At 54.3% G+C, this 19054-nt stretch overlaps 1 protein-coding gene across 2 annotated transcripts in view; it reads left to right on the top strand.

The window, feature by feature from the left end:
- Positions 1–18768, top strand: part of DRD2 (dopamine receptor D2) — a 65110-nt gene extending 46342 nt beyond the window's left edge. The window contains exons 2-8 of one of the 2 annotated variants that reach the window (XM_040483039.1): positions 5661–5976; positions 10136–10245; positions 11236–11372; positions 12600–12790; positions 13704–13790; positions 15350–15677; positions 17469–18768. In XM_040483039.1, coding sequence (XP_040338973.1) covers positions 5692–5976; positions 10136–10245; positions 11236–11372; positions 12600–12790; positions 13704–13790; positions 15350–15677; positions 17469–17662 — 1332 coding nt within the window. In that variant the 5' untranslated portion in view covers positions 5661–5691 and the 3' untranslated portion in view covers positions 17663–18768. The remainder of the gene's footprint in view (positions 1–5660; positions 5977–10135; positions 10246–11235; positions 11373–12599; positions 12791–13703; positions 13791–15349; positions 15678–17468) is intronic. The other variant, XM_040483040.1, reaches the window with a different exon arrangement.
- Positions 18769–19054: the final 286 nt, after the last annotated feature.

Below are 19054 nucleotides of genomic sequence, written 5' to 3'. Positions count from 1 at the left end.
TGTGTGTGTGTGTGTGTGTGTGTGTGTGTGTGTGTGTGTGTGTGTGTGTATACACACCATATCTTCTTTATCCATTCATCCATCAATGGACATTTGGGCTCTTTCCATACTTTGGCTATTGTCTATAGTGCTGCTATAAACATGGGGGTGCACAAGCCCCTTAAAAACAGCATACCTGTATCCCTTGGATAAATACCTAGTAGTGCAATTGCTGGGTCATAGGGTAGTTCTATTTTCAATTTTTTGAGGAACCTCCATACTGTTTTCCAGAGAGGCTGTACCAGTTTGCATTCCCACCAGCAGTGCCAGAGAGATCCTCTCTCTACATCCCCGCCAACATCTGTTGTTGCCTGAGTTGTTAATGTTAGCCATTCTGACAGGTTTGAGGTGGTATCTCATTGTGGTTTTGATTTGTACTTCCCTGATGATGGGAGCATTTTTTCATGTGTCGGTTGGCCATCTGGATGTCTTCTTTGGAGAAGTGTCTATTCGTGTCTTTTTGCCCATTTCTTCACTGGATTATTTGTTTTTTGGGTGTTGAGTTTGATAAATTCTTTATAGATTTTGGATACTAACCCTTTATCTGATATGTCATTTGCAAATATCTTCTCCCACTCTGTTGGTTGCCTTTTAGTTTTGCTCATTGTTTCCTTCACTGTGCAGAAGCTTTTTATTTTGATGATGTCCTAATAGTTCATTTTGCTTTTGTTTCCCTTGCCTCCGGAGATGTGTTGAATAAGAAGTTGCTGTGGCCAAGGTCAAAGAGCTTTTTCCTGCTTTCTCCTTGAGGATTTTGATGGCTTCCTGTCTCACATTTAGGTCTTTCATCCATTTTGAGTCTACTTTTGTGAATGGTGTAAGAAAGTGGTCCAGGTTCATTCTTCTGCACGTCGTTGTCAAGTTTTCCCAGCACCACTTGCTGAAGACACTGTCTTTATTCCACCGGATATTCTTTCCAGCTTTTGTCAAAGATTAGTTGGCCATGTATTTGTGGGTCCATTATTGCGTTCTCTATCCTGTACCGTTGATCTGAGTGTTTTTGTGCCAGTACCATACTGTTTGATGATTGCAGCTTTGTAATATGTCTTGAAGTCCAGGATTGTGATGCCTCCAGCTTAGTTTTCTTTTTCAAGACTGCTTTGGCTATTTGGGGTCTTTTCTGGTTCCATACAATTTTAGGATTGTTTGTTCTAGCTCTGTGAAGAATGTTGGTGTTATTCTGATAAGGATTGCTCTTGGTTTGATTTTTAAAGCTCACATTCCTTGAGAGTTTACCTGTGCAGGCCACTCATGTATCATTGTACTTAATCCTCACAACAGTAATTGCTAATCCCCAGTTTGCAGATGGGAAAACTGAGGCTCAGGAAAGCCACATAATCTGGCCGAGAACTTGGAGCAAATAAAGGTGGAGTTGGGATTTGAACCCAGGTGTTTTGGTCCTCAGCCCTATCTTCTACTAGTATCTCTCATGGTAGAGTGCATCATCAAAAGGGCTAGATTTGCTGATGTCTGAATTTCTGCTCTGCTTGGTGTGGTGTGAGAGTGATTCAGACAGCCCCTGCTTGTGAGAGATGTCGGTCCCAGGTAGGAAGGGTGCTGAGGACACGGCAGGGATGGAACTGGCTCTGGGGGTTGGAAGAAAATCCTGCTCCAAGATATTAATAGGGTCTACAGGCATCTAGGCATTTTCCAGGCTTTCCCATTCTTTCTGTAATGCATTTGTTTCAGCAAAAAAAACAAGATATAGAATAAATGCTTGATTAGAAAATTAAATGCATGAAGCCTTCCCAGCTGTAGGTGAAGGGACTCACTCCTGTCCTGCAGAGTAACCAGCACACAGAGGAATGAGTGCTCACCTCCGACCCTGCCCTGAGTGGAAATGCTCATGTTTGCCATCTTACTTGTCCTCATGATTTTAAGTCCTGAATGAAAGTCTTCCCCCTCCAGGAAGCCCTCCAGGAGCACCCCAGCCAGGCCCATATACATATCCTCTGTGATTTCTGAGCATCCACTTCAGCGCCTGGTGGTAGAGTGGGCCCCAGCACCTGTGCATGACCAACTCACTCCCCCAACTACTGGGCCTGCTGACAATGGACAGTTCCATCTGGGTCCGCCCTCTTAGCAGATGCTCACTTGAAGAGAGATGTCTCTCTCCAGGTCACACCTTCTCCCTGGGACAGTCCACGCCCTAGGACATTATGAGAGAGACAGCTCTGCAGGCTCCCTGAGGGCTCTCTGAGGTCACCTGAGACCTTTGATGTGACTGCCAGGCAGCCCAGCTTCTCCCCAGTCCAGCCCTGCCTCCTCCCTTCTCTGCAAGCCTCCATTCTGAGAACATTCCCCGGTAAATTCCCTTCATGCCAGTGTCCTCCTCAGGGTCTTATTTCTGGGGATCCAACATGCAACACCCATGGTCCTCTTGGGTTGCCTCTCTCTTTTGTCACTTGTTAATGTGGTGGCCTCTCTTTATAGCTACATCTCAAGGGTGGAGGGCTTTTCTTCCCGGCTGGACTCACAGAGCCTTTGATTGAGTTCAGCAACCCAACGTACGACCTGCAGATCCCAGAGAACAAGAGACTATGCTCTTTTATTTGTTTATTCCACGAAGATGAGGCATGACCAAGATGTGGTGCAATGCTTAAGATGCTTACACTCCAGTGAGGGGGTGTTGGGGGGGGTGTGCTTACACAGAGAGGGTGCGTTCCAGAATAGAACTCAGGAATGATGCTGTGGAACCCCCAAGGGAAAGTGGTCCAGCAGAGAGCAGGAAGCAGGAAGATTCTGAGCTAGCCTTTCTTTGGAGGCCGTGTCAGGTCTGGGCAAGCAGCGGGAGGGGAAGGGAAGTTTTCCAAAGACTTTTCTCATTTGTCGAGGGGGGATAATAGTTGCAGGCCTTGGAGGTTGTTTTGAGGACAAAACTATCAAACAAAACTATCAAATCCTCTACAAGCATATGAAGCCACATCACAGGCAGGCACAGGATTGTACAGAAACAGAAGTCTGGTTGGGTATAGAGAAGGGGTGGGGTGGGGTAGAAGGGAAGCCGTACAGTCTCCATCAGAGGCCACTGGCCCTACAGAGAGGGACCAGGGAAGTAAGAGGTGGGGCAGAGAGAACCTTCAGGAGCCCTGGGGGAAGTGAGTGGATCTCCACATCTCCAGGCCCCCGAAAGTGCTTGGCACATTGCTTTATGCCTGACAAGCTCAACAGACTCCCAATCTTGTGTGAAAACGAGGCAGGAGCAGCTGCCGTTCCTGATGGATACGTGCATATAGTTGTCCCGGGGTGTGCTCCAAATGGGAAGAGGGGCCGATGCCTTTGCAGAGGGCAGCGTCAGTGTGACACAGGGCCTCGGCGCCTCTGAGTTGGAAGATTTTTGCACTGGCGTCATGTCATGTCACCCTACATGGAGTTAGGTATTTTGGCTTCCCCAGAGACTCCAGGCTGGTGTGGTGGTGCTGGGGTGGAGGGGGGGGGGGTGGGTGGTGGGGACATCATCCACACTCCTCTGCTGGGGGCCGGCAGAGCAAATGTGTCAGATAAGGTTGAGGGGTAGAGGGGGGCAGACCCTTCTCTAAAGTCCCTTCTGACCTGTTGTGGCTGGTGTGCCCTCCTCCCTGATCTGGACATGGTACCACCATCCCAAGTGGCATAAACTAGTAGACTTCAAATCCCTTTGGGTAGCCCAGCAACTGGATGTCGTGGCACCTTGGGCAGAGTGCTTTGAGGTACTGATAAGCCTGGTTCCATCGTGTAAAATAGGAACACTTTTGTTAGCAGGAGAGTCAGCTATATTATATGTGCATTATGTTCTAATCACAACCAAAACACAGGCTGTCAAGCTCGTCAATGCCTGATGCGTCTCAAGTCTGCCTCTCAGGCTCTCTGCTTCCTGCTCTCAGTGAGCAGCTCCTCAGCCTCACCAAGCCCAAGGCAGAAATGCTGTTCCCTCTACCCCTACTCTCTCTGCTTGCCCCGGCCCCTCTCCCATCCCACATCTATCCATTGGATACTGATGCACAGGTCAGCCGCTGATTCTGAACACTTCTCTCCTCATCCCTGACACCTTCATTCAGACAACCACCCTCCCTTCTCCAAATGACAGCCATAGCCTGGCCTCCTCCAAGGCCTCCCTATGCTGCAGCAGCCACTTTACTAAAACACCAGCCCCGTGGTCCTTCCTCTGCACCCAACCCCTCAGGGCCTCCCAGTCTTATGAGACAGAATCTGACCCATGACTGGCCCCCCGGTTTCTTTTGCCCCTGCTTCACACCCTACATTTTTAGCCAAACAGAACTGTTTGTTGTCTGGCACCGTGTTGTGTTCTCTCTAGCTGCAGGGTCTCCCAAACTCTGTGGCCTGGCTATTTCCTCCTTTGATCGCATCTCAGATGACACCTCCTTCAGGAAGTTCTCAGGCTCTCAGGGCAGGAATGCAGAAACTCCTCATCTCTTCCTCGGGTTCCTACAGCCTCCCAGCTGGTGTGCCGCCACCTGCTTGGCCACACACTTCCATCCTCTGAACAGCGGTTGGAACCTTGTCACCGGAAGGCGCCTCTGATCACGTGGTTCCCACTGCCCTTAGGCTCAAATGTAGCGTGACTTGGAAGGCCTTCTAGGATCTTGCTCTGGCACCCTCCCCAGTTCAGCTCACGGGCTTCAGCTGCCCCGAATGAATCTCTTCCAGCCCTCCACCGGGTGTCTGCTGTCTCGCTCTGTCATTTGCTTATGCTGTTTCTTCTGTCTAGACACTTCCCTGGGCTCCCAGCTCTTCACCTAATGACTTAGGGTTGTCTGTCAAAAGCCACTTCCTCTGGAAAGTCTTATTTCAATGCTTAAACTAGCTTTTGTGGTCCTCCTGCATTCCATTTCCTAGTGCCCACTGCTTATAGATTTAAGTGCTTGATTCATGGGCTGTTGTTTCTTTTAGAATGTGAGCTGGGTAAGGGCACCCGGGTGGCTCAGTCGGTTAAGCTTCTGACTTCGGCTCAGGTTATGATCTCACGGTTCTTGAGTTCGAGCCCTGTGTCGGGCTTTGTACTGACAGCCCGGAGCCTGGAGCAAGGGCTTTAGGTTCTGTGTCTCCCTTTCTCTCTCTGCTGCTCCCCGACTCATGCTCTGACTCTCTCTCTCTCTCTCAAAAACAAACATTAAATTTTTTTTTAACTTAGAATGTGAGCTGGAGAACCATGTATATTTCGTTCCAGCCCATATTTCTAGCACCACATAGAACAGTGCTCAATAAATATTTATAGAATCAAGAAGGAATGAATGTGTATTCCTGTTCCTGCCCCTAGAAGCTGGAACTCCTCACTAACTTGTCTCCAGGAGGTGGTGCATAGGATGTGCTTACTAAGTGTTTGTTGAATAAATAGATGAATGAATGATCAGCTCTTTTCAAGTTCATTTATTTTATTATACTTTCTTTAAAAAAATTATAATTGCTCATTTGTCTTGCCATCTGCAAGAACTTGCCAGCAGAAGAGTGGCAGCAGGCCCCAGAGTTTTAAGAAAATCGTTAAAATACAGAACTGAAAATCCCGAGGCTGGAGAATTCTACTAACTGCCAGTGGTTGGCTGTAGCTCCGGAGCTTTCCGTGGGAGGCAGCACGCTCTGGGAGGTCCTCCTGCTCACCCGCCGTGTCCGTTTTTCCTGGCCAGAGCCTGGCCACCCAGTGGCCCTGTTGCCCCGATGGATCCACTGAACCTGTCCTGGTACGATGATGATCTGGAGAGCCAGAACTGGAGCCGGCCCTTCAACGGGTCCGAAGGAAGGACCGGAAAGCCTCACTACAACTACTACGCCACGCTTCTCACCTTGCTTATCTTCGTCATCGTCTTTGGCAACGTGCTGGTCTGCATGGCCGTGTCCCGCGAGAAGGCGCTGCAGACCACCACCAACTACCTGATCGTCAGCCTCGCCGTGGCCGACCTCCTGGTGGCCACGCTCGTCATGCCCTGGGTTGTCTACCTGGAGGTAGGTCTGCCTTCCCCTCCGCTGCAGGGGAGCCTGGAGTCCAGGCACTTCCCGATGAATTGCCTGGTGCCTTCTCAGCAGGCCTGGCCTCTCCTTCCACTCCGGGCTCAGTTTTTCCCCTTATGAAATGGGCTTAATGCCTCTTTCACAGTCCCAACTGCCAGTTGGAGAGGGCTTACTAAGGGTCGAGTCCTCTATCCCTGGCGTTTTCCCGTGTAGCCCTCAGGCCAGCCCTGCGAGGTCACCCCACGACTACCACCATCTCACAGATGGTGAGCCAGGTGGTCAGAGAAATTCGGTGACTTTTCCGGCATCATGCAGCTGGCAGGTCCCAGCTGGAACTCGGCTTGGCCCCAGGTTGGTTGGTTAGATCATGCTGCAAATGGGAGTGATGGAGGAAGATCCTCAAGGAAGGGAGATGTTCATGCATCCAGACCCGAAGCTTCCCATTCTTTCTTGTCACTTCGAAAGTGGGAGCTGCTACTCTGTGTGCTCCTTATGCCTCCCCTCTTCCCAGTTCGGTCTAGCACCAATGTCTGGGACCTCCAGGCAGGGTCCGCTGTGGGCTGGGCCACAGCCCCTTGGCTCGGGAAGGACCACATGGTCACCCAGGGCTCGGCCCAGGATGGGGCCCAGCTCTGCACTTCCGAATAGAGAGTGGGCGGCCCCTGCCGTGGTCCAGGCACCTCGCCAGGCATTTCGCAGACACAGACTCAGCAAACAGTCATGCTAATCCTGGGAGTTGATACTTTTCTTCTCAGTTTACAGAAGAGGAAACAGAAGCTTTGAGAAGCTGTCTGTCCTCAGATCCCACAGCGAGGGGAGTAACCGGGGAGCCACTTCCAACAGGCAGATGTGGGAGGGTCTAGGGTCTTGCGTCCTGGATCCTGCCCTAGGATTCTGGGGTGGAGTCTGGGAAGTGACCAGCCAGTCAGGAAAGAGCCAACACTAAGGTCACTGCGATCATTGGGCACTTACCTTCCCGTCCTGGGCAAGATAGGGGGGATACACCTGTGCTATGGAGGCAAGTCCCTGCCTGGGAGGGTAGGGCTTCCACTTTTAAAGGAAAACATGCCATTTTGTAGGCTTGAGCCGAGGCGACACCCAGAAGAGGGAGCTGAGGTGGGGGAGAGGAGGCTGGCCCAGCGTGGCCCCTCTCCTGGTCTCTGCACCCGGGGGCTCCCTGGGCTTCCTCATCATGCTCACAGGATCACACACCTCTGGTTTTCTGTAGCACAGCCCCAACAGGCTGGGACGTCCAAAATGAATGTGAAGGAAAAACCCCGAAGGAAACAAGCAAAATAACATGAAATCTACAGGTGCCACAGGCCAGGGGTCCACTTCCTCCACGACTCACACGTCCGTGAGTCTGTCCAAGCACGTCTTGTCTGAGGGCCTCTCCCTGAGGAACCCTTCTCAATCCTAAGGCCTCTTCCCTTCCTGCTCCCTCTCAAAGGAGGGTCCCAGGCCTCAGACCATCAGGGGAGAATGAGGGGCGAGTGGCAGAGCAAAGAACCTCTCTGTGCCTCACTTTCTTTATCCATATAAAGGAGATAATCACAGTATCTACCTCGTGGCATTGCTTTAGCATCTAATGAGTTAGTTAATATATGCAAAGGGCTCAGATTGGTACCGCACACTGTAGTGAGCAAAATGTAGAAATCAGCTGTGACAGTGGCGCTGAAGACGAACGTGATGGTGGTAGCCATCCAGCACCTGTCCTCATAGCGAGGGCCCTCCCCGTGCCCAGGCAGCAAGGCGCCCTCTACCCACAGTGAAGCATGCTCTGCCCGTGGCTCCACGCAAGGCTTCTGGGCTTCCAGATCTGCAGCCTCTCCCACGACACTCTAGGATAGAGCCACATCTGTACACAGGCTGTACTGGGGGTTTCTGAGAATCTGTAAGTCCTGTGAACAGATACTTTCAACATAACCAGTTCACCGTTATTTTAAGGGGGAAGCGCAGTGGTTTGGGGGGCAGGGTGGAGAACAGTATCATGGAGGGTAGTGCTCTAACTTTCTCATTATTTCCCTTTTAAACAAGAGCTGGACAGTGAGCTCGACTTACAGGTTATTGTCCCAGCCATTTTTTGTCCTGAGAGACTGTCCCGAGGGGAGTCTCAGCCTATCCCAACATCCTGTCAGAGTGTTCTTGCAGCCCATATACTCTTTCCTTTCTAAGAGATGCTCTTGTTGTCCAGAATTTTCCACCCTGTTCCCTTCCCAGCAATACTAGTGCCTCTCACAGCCTGCCATGTCAGCACGTGTCTAGCGTGCTAGATTGGATTGGATGTGCTTTACTCTTTTTTTTTTTATTTTTTTTTAATGTTTATTTATTTTTGAGAGAGACAGAGACAGAATGCTAGTGGGTTAGGGGCAGAGAAAGAGGGAGACACAGAAGCAGAAGCAGAAGCAGGCTCCAGGCTCTGAGCTGTCAGCACAGAGCTCCACACGGGGCTCGAACTCACGAGCTGTGAGATCATGACCTGAGCTGAAGTTGGACGCCCAACCGACTGAGCCACCCAGGCACCCCCCGTCAATGTACATGGCTGCCAAAAATTTCTCTCGAGTCTTTGAGTCAGCTGCCCCCAGGCCTGTGGAGGAAAGCCCTCCCTTCTTCTGTGCTCCAGACAGGCCTTTAGGGGTAGGGATTGAGAGCTCCCTAAAGGCAAGGACTATGCCAATACTGTTTACCACTGTACCCCAGAGTCTAGGACAGAGTCTGGCCCATAGTAAGTTGCTCATAAGTGTCTGTAGGAAAGATGGAAGGCAGGGGAGAGGGAAGGAGGAAGAGGAAGAGGGCGAGGGCCCTGGCAGCTCAGACCCGGATCCCTAGGGACATAGAAACAGCTCTGAAGTACTCGTCTGCGGGGGGGGGCGGGGCGGGCCTCAAGGTGGAGGGTGGACCAGGTGGGTCTGGCACCCTCCTAGCAGTGCCCTACAGGTAGACTCTATTTATACCCGGAGCTCCTCACCCCCCAATCCAGACCTGACCTGCCATCTTGGGGAGTCCTGTGCTGTGATGTGGGCTCACGTGAGCCTAGAGAAGGCAGCTTCCTTCCTGTCTTCTGGGACCAGCTGCTGTTTCTTCACGTCCAACATCAGTGGCTATAGTTCCTGTCACCGAGCTTAGGTGCCAGCATTTGGTTTCACGCCTGCAAGCAGAAAAAAGAGGCAGCACTGGGAATGAGCATGTTCCAATTAGCCTGATGGCTGACAGTGCTATGACAGAAGGATGGGCACTGCCCTGCCCCAGGCCCTGGGAGGGGGGCTTTCCTGCTCCTTTTTCTCCTATTGGTAGAGGCCTAGGATATGTCTCAGGGTCAGGGTCAGGGTGTTCCACACTTCCAAATTTGCCTGGGCCAGCTCGCTGCGTGAGTGTGTGTGCCTGTGCGTTTAAATGGGTGGTATGGATGTGCATGGGCGTACGGGAAAGTGAGCGTGTGTGCGTGTGTGTCTGTGTGTGTAAGGGGGAGAGGGGTGCAGGAGTGGGCCTCCTCAGTTCCATCATACAAGGATGTATGGGTACAGCCACCCCTCCCCACCCCCTCCTGGTGTTTCCAGAGCTTGAGCCCAGGTTTTCCGTCCTGAATTCTCCAGGTGCGACAAAGAGCAGAACTGTCTTCTTTGTCTCAGAGCCATGGTCCTCACCGTTGTCCTTAACGGACACTCGCTGGGCCCCAACTGGGCCACACACCATGCTGGTCCCGAAGGAGCTCCCTGGCTCCCCCAGAAGCCTAGGATCAGGGCAGGATCAGAAGCTGAGCGGAATGGCCTTGGGCAAGTCACTGCCCATTTCTGAGGCTCAGTTTCTCCATTGGCAGAATGGGATGCAGGTAGATCACACGGATGTTTTACAGACGAAGGCTCAAAGTTGAGGCACGAGGTGTAAATTGGTCATCATTCTTCCTGTCCGGTTTTTGGCACAAAATGGCCCTATGTGTCTAGCAGGGGAGGGGAGCAGGGACAAGTGCCTCAGACAGCCAGGGGCACAGCTTCCCTTTGCTGCCCCACTTCTCTCCCGGGCCCCAACTGGAGACCCGCAAGACCCCCACAGCTGCCCTCTGGGCCTGTGGCCCAGCCTGCCCCAGGAGAGCCAAACTATGCGGCCTGAGCTCATCGTCCCTCTTCCGTCCCCCCTTACGGTGCTTTGTCCCTAGGTGGTGGGCGAGTGGAAATTCAGCAGGATTCACTGTGACATCTTTGTCACTCTGGACGTCATGATGTGCACAGCAAGCATCCTGAACCTATGTGCCATCAGCATCGACAGGTGAGCCCAGCCAAGGTGGGAGAGGGGACCCAAGCCATTGGCCTTTCGGGCTGAAGAGGCAGGCTGTGTGCCTGTGAGTCCATGTGTGTGTGCACATGTGTACTTGCACATGCATATAGGTGCACGTGGATCTGGCTGGGAGAGTCCAGACCACCTCATGAGAGGCCATGGTACAGATGGAGATGCTACCAAGGATACCCAGCAGAGACTGGTAAAGAGGAGAAAGTTCCCAATGTTGACGGCAGCCCTAGGTCTATCGCTTCCTACTTAAGTGACCTTGGGCAGAATGTGCACATTCTCAGAACCCTACCTCATCTAGAAATCAAGGATGATGACCCCTGTCCACGGGGGGCCACAGTGTCCGGTTGTGCATTTCCTGTCCAGCACAGGGCAGGCACACGGCCAAGGGGGTCCGGGTTGTGCTCACTTTGTTAAACTATACCCTTGGAGCCTTTCACTGATTTGCACACGCAGGCCACGTGGGCTCCCCTGGCTGGGCTCCCCTGGCAGGATTCTTGGAAGATGAAATGAGCTACTATATGAGAAGTGCTGGGTCAAGGAGGCGAATGATTTCCACCGTTATTATTTTCTGCTGAATGGGGCTGAATTCTTTCTCCGAGGAGCCTGGCTACCAATCTGTCAACAAACGCTTCCACTTTCTGTGAGCACAGCATGGGTGCAGTTTCAAAGGTGCAAAGACCCAGACCCTGGTCCCTCAAAAACCTTAAAATCCAAGTAGGGACACTGGAGTAATAGATATGGCCCAGGATTACATGGTAGCCGGTCAGTCACCAAAGTATCACCAACTACCCTTGCTGTCTGAGCTGGGGCAGGAGAAAGGAGTGATTTAGGGTAGACAGGCAGCCTTCAGAGAATTTCAGACAACTGGAACTCCCCAAGGTGTGGGGTGTCTCTGGTGTGTGCCTGCTGTGGAATGAGTTCCTGGGCCTGCACCCCAGACTCAGGGTCCCCTGCCCCGTGACCTTGCAGGTACACAGCCGTGGCCATGCCCATGCTCTACAACACCCGCTACAGCTCCAAGCGCCGAGTCACTGTCATGATCGCCATCGTCTGGGTCCTGTCCTTTACCATCTCCTGCCCACTGCTCTTCGGACTCAACAACACAGGTGAGTCCTGTCTCTGTCTGCCTGGGGTTCCGCTGCCCCCCTTCGCTGCACGGGACCCCGAGAGAGCTGAGCCCCTGGCGCAGACTTAGGGGGATGACCTGTTTGCCAGCCTAGGCTGAGACCAAGCTGGGTCTCCCCGGCCAAGCCTGACTCTCAGTTGTGCCTGGATGGGCCAGAGAGGAACAGTAGCTTGAGGCATAATGGGGTTGCGTGAGGAGTGGGGGTAATGATTCAGGAGGATGTCTGGCCATTTTCAACTTTGTTTATTTAACCGAAACAGGCCAGACAGCCCCACCAACTGCATGTGTTTGCGTGTGTGTGTGTGTGTGTGTGCGCGTGCATGTGCACACATAGGGGGTGACTACGGGGTCCCATCCCCACCCCACGGTGATGCTGTTTGTGGTAATGAGGCTGCAGTCCAAGCTGGCCCAGCTCTGCACAGACCTGAGTCCTCTGGAGCAGGAGAGGTAGAAATAATAGAAGCTAGCCCACTGCACCTGTCCTGTGTGTCTGACGTAGAGGAAATAGGCGTTGGCCTGCCTGCCTGCCGGCGTGGGCAGAGAGCATTCTCTCATCAGGCAGGCTCCAGTGAGGCAGGTGCACCTCTGGAGACCCTTACAGGGCCGGACACCAAGAAACCTTGCAAAGTACCTCTTGTAGGAATTCCAAGACGTGGGGAATAGGCTTATTCCCTGAGCATATGCTCAGATCAATCTGGAAAGGCCCTGAGATAGAAGTCAGACATCTTCTAGACCAGGAAGGGAACTTGGAAACACATCAGAACACAGGGTTGAGCAAATAGGACCAAGTCACCTTGTCCCTAAAATTGAAAGGTGGTAGACCGCCCCCATGTATACAGCAAGGGTTAAAATAAGGGTTTACTCTTTGACAATAATTTCCTTCTGTTATTTTTTCCAAGCACACTGGCCCCACTCATGTGTTCATGGGCAATAAAACTAATAATGAAATAAGGAGGGAACGTTAATGGGAAAACTCAGAAGTAGTCCATGAGAGCTTAGCTTTTTGCTCACAGCTGTGATTTGAAATCTCTGGTTTACCGTGCACGTTCATTTACATCTAGCATTTCCAGGTGGCCTTAGACACCTAGGCGTACTCTCTGTGACCTCGCTGCTGGAGTCTGGCAGAGGAGGGAAAGGTCTCTTGTGGCGCTGTGGCCCCGTGGGATGCTGACGTCCCCTCTGGGCTCTCCTTCCCCCCCCCCCCCAGACCAGAACGAGTGCATAATCGCCAACCCCGCGTTCGTGGTGTACTCCTCCATCGTCTCCTTCTACGTGCCCTTCATCGTCACCCTGCTGGTCTACATCAAGATCTACATCGTCCTCCGCAGGCGCCGCAAACGGGTCAACACGAAGCGCAGCAGCCGGGCTTTTAGGGCCAACCTGAAGGCCCCGCTCAAGGTCCCCAGATCCCCCACCCCCTCCAACGCCCACACCTCACCATTATCAAGGGAGCTTGCCCAGGCGCAGGTGGAGGCCCAGGGCAGTGCAGTGGGGCGGGGCTTAGGCTGGAGGGGGCTCCACGGACCTGGACCTGGGCAGGGCACAGTCTGAAGGCATGGACCTCCGTGGGATGACCGAATCTCCAGGAGCCGGATGGAGGCAGGGCAGGTGGTGGACACCATCTGGGAGAAGTCTTTGCTTGGAGATCCTTGTCTGAATGCACCCTCTCCTCTCCTTCCTTTCTCATCACTTGTCCTTCCTTGCTGTGGCCCCTCTCTCTGCCTTTCCTCCCTCTGTGCTTCCCTCCCTCCCCTTTACCTTCCATGCTCCCTGTGCTCCCCTCTGTGTGCACCTCCTCCTTCCTCCCCGCTCTTTCCTCCTCCTCTCCTCCACCTTGCTTCCATTGCCTCCCCCTTATGTCTTGTGAATTCTCCCCTCTGCTCAGCCCTCCCTGTATGGGAAGACAGTATGTGGGCCTGGAAGGAACAAGGATCTTGGGGTTAGACACATCAGGTTCAAGGCCTGGCACTGCCACCTTTTTTGCTGAGTGACCTTGGGCAGGTTGCTTAACTTCTCTGAGCCTCGGTTTCCTCATCTGTTAAATGGGAATCATAATGCCAGCCTCTCAGCGTGGTCTTGAGGATTCAATGTGAGAGGGATATGAATATGTCTAGCATGTGCCAGACCCTTAACAGGTACCCCATTAAAGTCAGGGCCCGTTTGTCCCTCGTCCTGCCCACCTTTTCCCCTCACAGGACCAACTCCTCCTCTGCCCTTCTCTGAGCCCCGGTGCCCAGCCTGACCACCCCACATTGGGTGTCTGTCCCCAGCTGCCTGCCCGTCATGACCAGTGTACTGGCTCACTCCACAGGGCACCTGCACTCACCCCGAGGATATGAAACTCTGCACCGTTATCATCAAGTCCAATGGGAGTTTCCCAGTGAACAGGAGGAGAGTGGTAAGTGCTCAGGTCAGGGACCAGAGCCAGGTCCTTCCGCCCCTAGGGAAACCCAGCTGCCGTGATTCTCAGAAACCCCACCGGCAGCGCACATCCCAGGCTCCCCCACTTTGCCTCTGAGGCCAGACTCACCATGCACACCTCACAAGCAGGCATGCAGCAAGACGGCTCGATTCTGCAAGGCACAGATAGGCACCCCTAGCGCAAGAAAATGGTTGGGAGAGAGGACTTGGCCGTAATAACATAATTCAAATAAGAAGAGTGGCTGTTACCATTCACTGAACACCCACCGTGTTCCTACTGTCTCATCAAATCCTCACAGCGACCCTGAGAGGTAAGTCTTATTGAGCTTATTGATTTTAACTTTATGGAAGAGGAAACAGAGGCTCAGAGAGGGTAGGTAACTCACCTGAGGCGAAACAGTGAGATAGCGCATATTTGAGCCCAAACCCACATGACTCCGAAGTCCGCGCCTCTTCCCATGCTGCTCTTCCCTCTTGCATGTGCTTCCTTACTACAGGCAGGTTCTGGGGCTGGAGGCTGGGCGTGGAGGGGGTGAGTAGGGGAGCGAGCAGAGCAGCCTTGGGGCTGGTGGGGCAGTGCAGCCCGAAAGTAGAGCCTGGAGACGTGGAAGCACAGCAGACCCCAGGCTCTGCCCAGAGGAAATAGCAGCAGGGTCCCAGCAGCAGGTGCCGCAGCCCCAGCTGGGCCAGGGAACCCACCCAGAGCCGCACACGAAGTTCAGGTCAGGTGTCCACAGGAAGCGGGGTCCCCACTGTTCACTTGCACGGCAAGGGTAGGACTCCCTTTATGAGATGGGTGCCAAACGGGCATTCAGGACTGGGACGGGGGCAGCAGCTGAGTTATATCACCACCACCACCACCCCCCCCCCGCCCCCCCCCCCCCCCCCCCCCGGGGGCAGAGCAAGGCTGCATTTGAGAAGTTCAAGCTGACACTGCACGGTCTGGGGAACCTGGGAGGCCATAAGTGGATCCCCACCAAGGCCGCCAGGTCAGCTTGGCAGGAAAGACTGGGGGGAGCCCTGGGATTAGCCCTTTGGCACGGGGATCAGTCTACAAGGAGAATGTGGTGGGGTGTCTCAGGTCTGCCTGGTGGCCCCTCGATTCAGCCCAGCAGGAAGAACAGGGGTACCCTCTATGCAGTTAGAACATGAGCTCCTGCAGGCAGGCACTGGATGCCAAACCAGTAATGTATTCCCAGCAGCCAGCTCAGTGCCTGGCGCTCACTGGTACTCAGTAAGTGTTGCTCAGTCAATAAGAGAGAAATGCTGGGGTAATAAGCCCTCACAGATGGTTGTGGGGTTATTGAGGCTGCATAAGTATTGCTCGGGGCCAAGTGCTGGGGATGACCCCGCAGGCAGGGACTGCCCTGGGGCCCAGACCGTCCCGACCTCCCCGTGTTCGGCAGAGTGACCCTGTGGTGTTTGCGGGAGTCTCTAAAGGAGGAGAGGACAGGGCCGGGTGGCGCCAGGTGAGGCTGCGTGGCTAATGCCTGTGAACTGGCCTGGCTTTACCCAGAGTTCTCTGCCCCTGTGCAGGAGGCTGCCCGCCGAGCCCAGGAACTAGAGATGGAGATGCTGTCCAGCACCAGCCCCCCCGAGAGGACCCGGTACAGCCCCATACCGCCCAGCCACCACCAGCTGACCCTCCCCGACCCATCCCACCACGGCCTCCACAGCACGGCCGACAGCCCCGCCAAACCAGAGAAGAATGGGCATGCCAAAGACCACCCCAAGATTGCCAAGATCTTTGAGATCCAGTCCATGCCCAATGGCAAAACCCGGACCTCTCTCAAGACCATGAGCCGCAGGAAGCTCTCCCAGCAGAAGGAGAAGAAAGCCACCCAGATGCTCGCCATTGTTCTCGGTGAGTCAGGCTGGCCGACGGCCACAGCCCGGCTCTGTCCAGCCATCACCGAGGAAAGGACCCATCACCATCACCATGGGTCCGCCCACCAGGATGGGTCCTGTTACCTGCCATCCCCTTCCTAACCATGGCTGGTGGGCCAGGGGACCAGCACTTTCTCAGGTGCAGGCCACTCCCACTGATGTACCCCATTTGGTAGATTCTATAATTATGCTCCTTTTACTCATGGGGAAACTGAGGTCTGGAGTGGGTATATAACATGCCCAAGGAAGACCTATGATTTAAACTCAGGGAGTCTGACTTCAGAGTCAGTGAGCTTGGCCAGTCAACCATGGTGACCTCCAGAGCATCATGGTCCTGGGCCAGTCACCATCTCTCTCTGGAGTCCCCTCAGCAGGAGATTGCTTCTCGGGGCTGTTGTGGTGGTCAGATGGTACACGAAGGTGAAAGCATTTTGTAAAGTGCAAAGCAGTATACACAGGGATGTGTTATCAGTATGGTTTGGGTAATGTTGCTATTGTTGAGGAACTGGAAATTCAATTCACTTCAGCTCAACCAAGACCCTGTGGGACCAGAGCTGTGAACAAGGAAAGGGGGCTGGAGGGGGGAGCCATCTGAATGAGGGCATGGCTCTGTCAGCCAGGCAAGGCTTTCAAATAAAAGTTTCCTAGAAAACCCCAGATGGCGAGTCAAAACACAAGACTGGACGTGATGTGATGTGGCTGGTTGGGAACAGGAGGGGCCAATGTGACTGTGCCTTCCCTGCAGCACCCAGGCTATCACGGGGCACCCTTCCAGACCCACCATCTCCTCTGACCTCCGGCCAGTCCTGTGGCGTGAGTGGGACCAGAGTTACTACCCTGCTTTTATGAACGTACGCACAGGGTCACCGCAGGTTAAGGGACAGAGCCTTGATCATGCGGCTGGGGATGACAGAGGAGGGTTGTAGCTGTGCCCTCTGCTCTGGTCCGTGGGGTCTCTCTTCAGTCCTGGGGACTCCCAGGGTGCTTGTGGGGCATTCTGGGCTCATGATGCCACCATGCCAAGAGTCCCGCCAGAGCACGAGGTCCTGAGTCAGATGGACAAAGCAGGCGGGAGGGAGGTTAGTCTAGGTCAGAGCGTCCCAAAGCAGCAATTAGGAAGAGGTACCCCCCAAGGGCTGGGGAAGGCATAGGGAGAGCCTGGCCACTGGTGGGACAGACCTCAATAGACTGGAACTCAGCGGGTCTTGACTTCATCCCTCATGAATGGGGTGGCCTTGTGTACATCACAGGGCCTGTGGGAGCCTCGGTTTCCCGTCCACCTCACAGGGATGCCAGGAGCCTAAGTGAGATGGGTATCTAGCTCTCCCTTTTGTCCCTCGGGCCCAAACGGTGCATCCCCAACCTGCAGTGACCAAATGTTCCACTTCCGGTCTCTGAGGAAGATGTGTTTCTCAGAGATGACCAGAAAGTAGAGTACATATCACCGTCTCTACTGACTTGTGTCAGAATGTTAACCTCGTGGATTTGTCTTCAAGTCCACTATCCTTCCCTGTGGGGTAGGTGTTATTATACCCATTTGACAGGTGAGGAAAATGAGGCCGAGGGAAGGAAAGTGGCCTTCATTGCAAACGGGTGTCAGAGAAGGCTCTAGAATCTGAGGCTGAGACTCCTCCTGCCTCCCCTGACTCCCCTGCCTCCCCTGCCCCCTCCTTCTGCCTCCCCTGCAGGGCTCCTGGGCCGGGGTCTGTCTTTGTGCGGGCCTTCCCAGCCCAGCCTCTCCCTGCCTGACTGCCGCCCTCTCCCCCAGGCGTGTTCATCATCTGCTGGCTGCCCTTCTTCATCACCCACATCCTGAATATACACTGTGATTGCAACATCCCGCCCGTCCTGTACAGCGCCTTCACGTGGCTGGGCTATGTCAACAGTGCCGTGAACCCCATCATCTACACGACCTTCAACATTGAGTTCCGCAAGGCCTTCATGAAGATCCTGCATTGCTGACCCGCTTCCCGCCTCCCTGCCCAGGCCAGCCGGGTCTCCGTTCCTGGGAGCCGTGGATGGGGGTGGTGCAGGGCGGACTCGGCCTTCTCTTTGTCCCTGGCAGGCTCTAGCTTGACTCCACGCCCCTCAGAGCTCGCACACCCTCACTCCGCCAGGGTAGTGCTGGGGAGCCAGGCACGGTGCCAGCCCAAGGGCTGGACCCCTGGCTCAGGGGCAGCTCATAGAGCCCCCCCTCCCACCTCTAGGCCCTCTCCCCTTGGCACCAAAGACACAGCCGCCTTCTCTGACCTTTCTCTGGGCTTCTGGGGTCACCAGGAACAGGGGCAGGGCTCAGAGGCTGTGCTTTCTGTGGGGTTGGGCCTGGTCTTCGTAGGCCTGTGCTGGAGCGGGCAGTGTGGAGGGATGGACGGTTCCCACCCCACAAGGCCCATGCCTGGGAAGCCAGAGCTCTTGCCAAGGCCCCAGGAAACTCAGTCCTGGGAGACCCATGTAAATACCAGACCACAGGGTGAGCCCCAGAGAAGCCCAAGCCAAAAATCTTCATCCACTCCTTTCCTGCCCGATGGGAGCCTCTGTTTCCACAGCAGTGGCTCCCACCCCACCCCACCCACCCCACTGTGCCTCCAGCAACCCATGTGATTTGCACACCTGCTGAGGGCAGGAACCTTGGGCTTGAAAGGCCCCAGGAAGGTCTGCGGGGAGCGGAACGTCCCCCAAGCCCATGCTGCTGCCTCCTAACTGACTCGGTGCGTCCCTTCTCTAGCAACTGTTGGGCCAACCTGTGAGAGGGCAGGGAAGGTGGGCTTGTGGCCGCATCCGGGGTCCGGGGTGGATGTTGGTTCTCTGGGGGACTGCCTCCTGCCACACTCTGCCGCAAAACCACTCTCCTTTGCCTTTTGCCTCTCCTCTCTCCTGCCCCCTTCCCCTTCCACTTTCTCCGCCTTAGAGGAGCCCATGGTGAGGGGGCTGCTGAATACCACTTAGCCTGGGCTGGCCCTGCCCTGAGGGAGGAGGGAGGTTGCAGTTTGTGGGCGGGGCCCTGGGTCCCAGACTCTGTAACATCACTACACATGCTCCAAACTAATAAAACTTTGACAAGAGTCATATGCGAGGCCCCTCGGGTGGAAGGGAACCGGTACCGAACTTTGTCCTCCGCAGCAGGTGTCTGTGCTGGGATCAGAGTTGGGGGAGCCTTCCGCAGCCCCCCTCCCACAAAGGGAAGACCCTGGCCACAGCCACCAGGGTGGACGCCGGGGGGGGGGTGTGGGGGGGAAAGGAGGTGCTCCAGGAGGACTGGGGAGAGGATATGTGCGCCTGTGTTTTCCCCTTCCCCATCCCTTGAGCCCAGGAGACCTGAATGCTCTCAGCCCTGCTGCTGGCTGGCCCTGAGCC

This window comes from Herpailurus yagouaroundi, unplaced genomic scaffold (assembly GCF_014898765.1).
Source record: "Herpailurus yagouaroundi ecotype Mexico unplaced genomic scaffold, PumYag 161, whole genome shotgun sequence".
NCBI classification, from domain to species: domain Eukaryota; kingdom Metazoa; phylum Chordata; class Mammalia; order Carnivora; family Felidae; genus Herpailurus; species Herpailurus yagouaroundi.
Note: the sequence above shows the minus strand (reverse complement) of the source record. Positions and strands in the feature narration are given on the sequence as shown.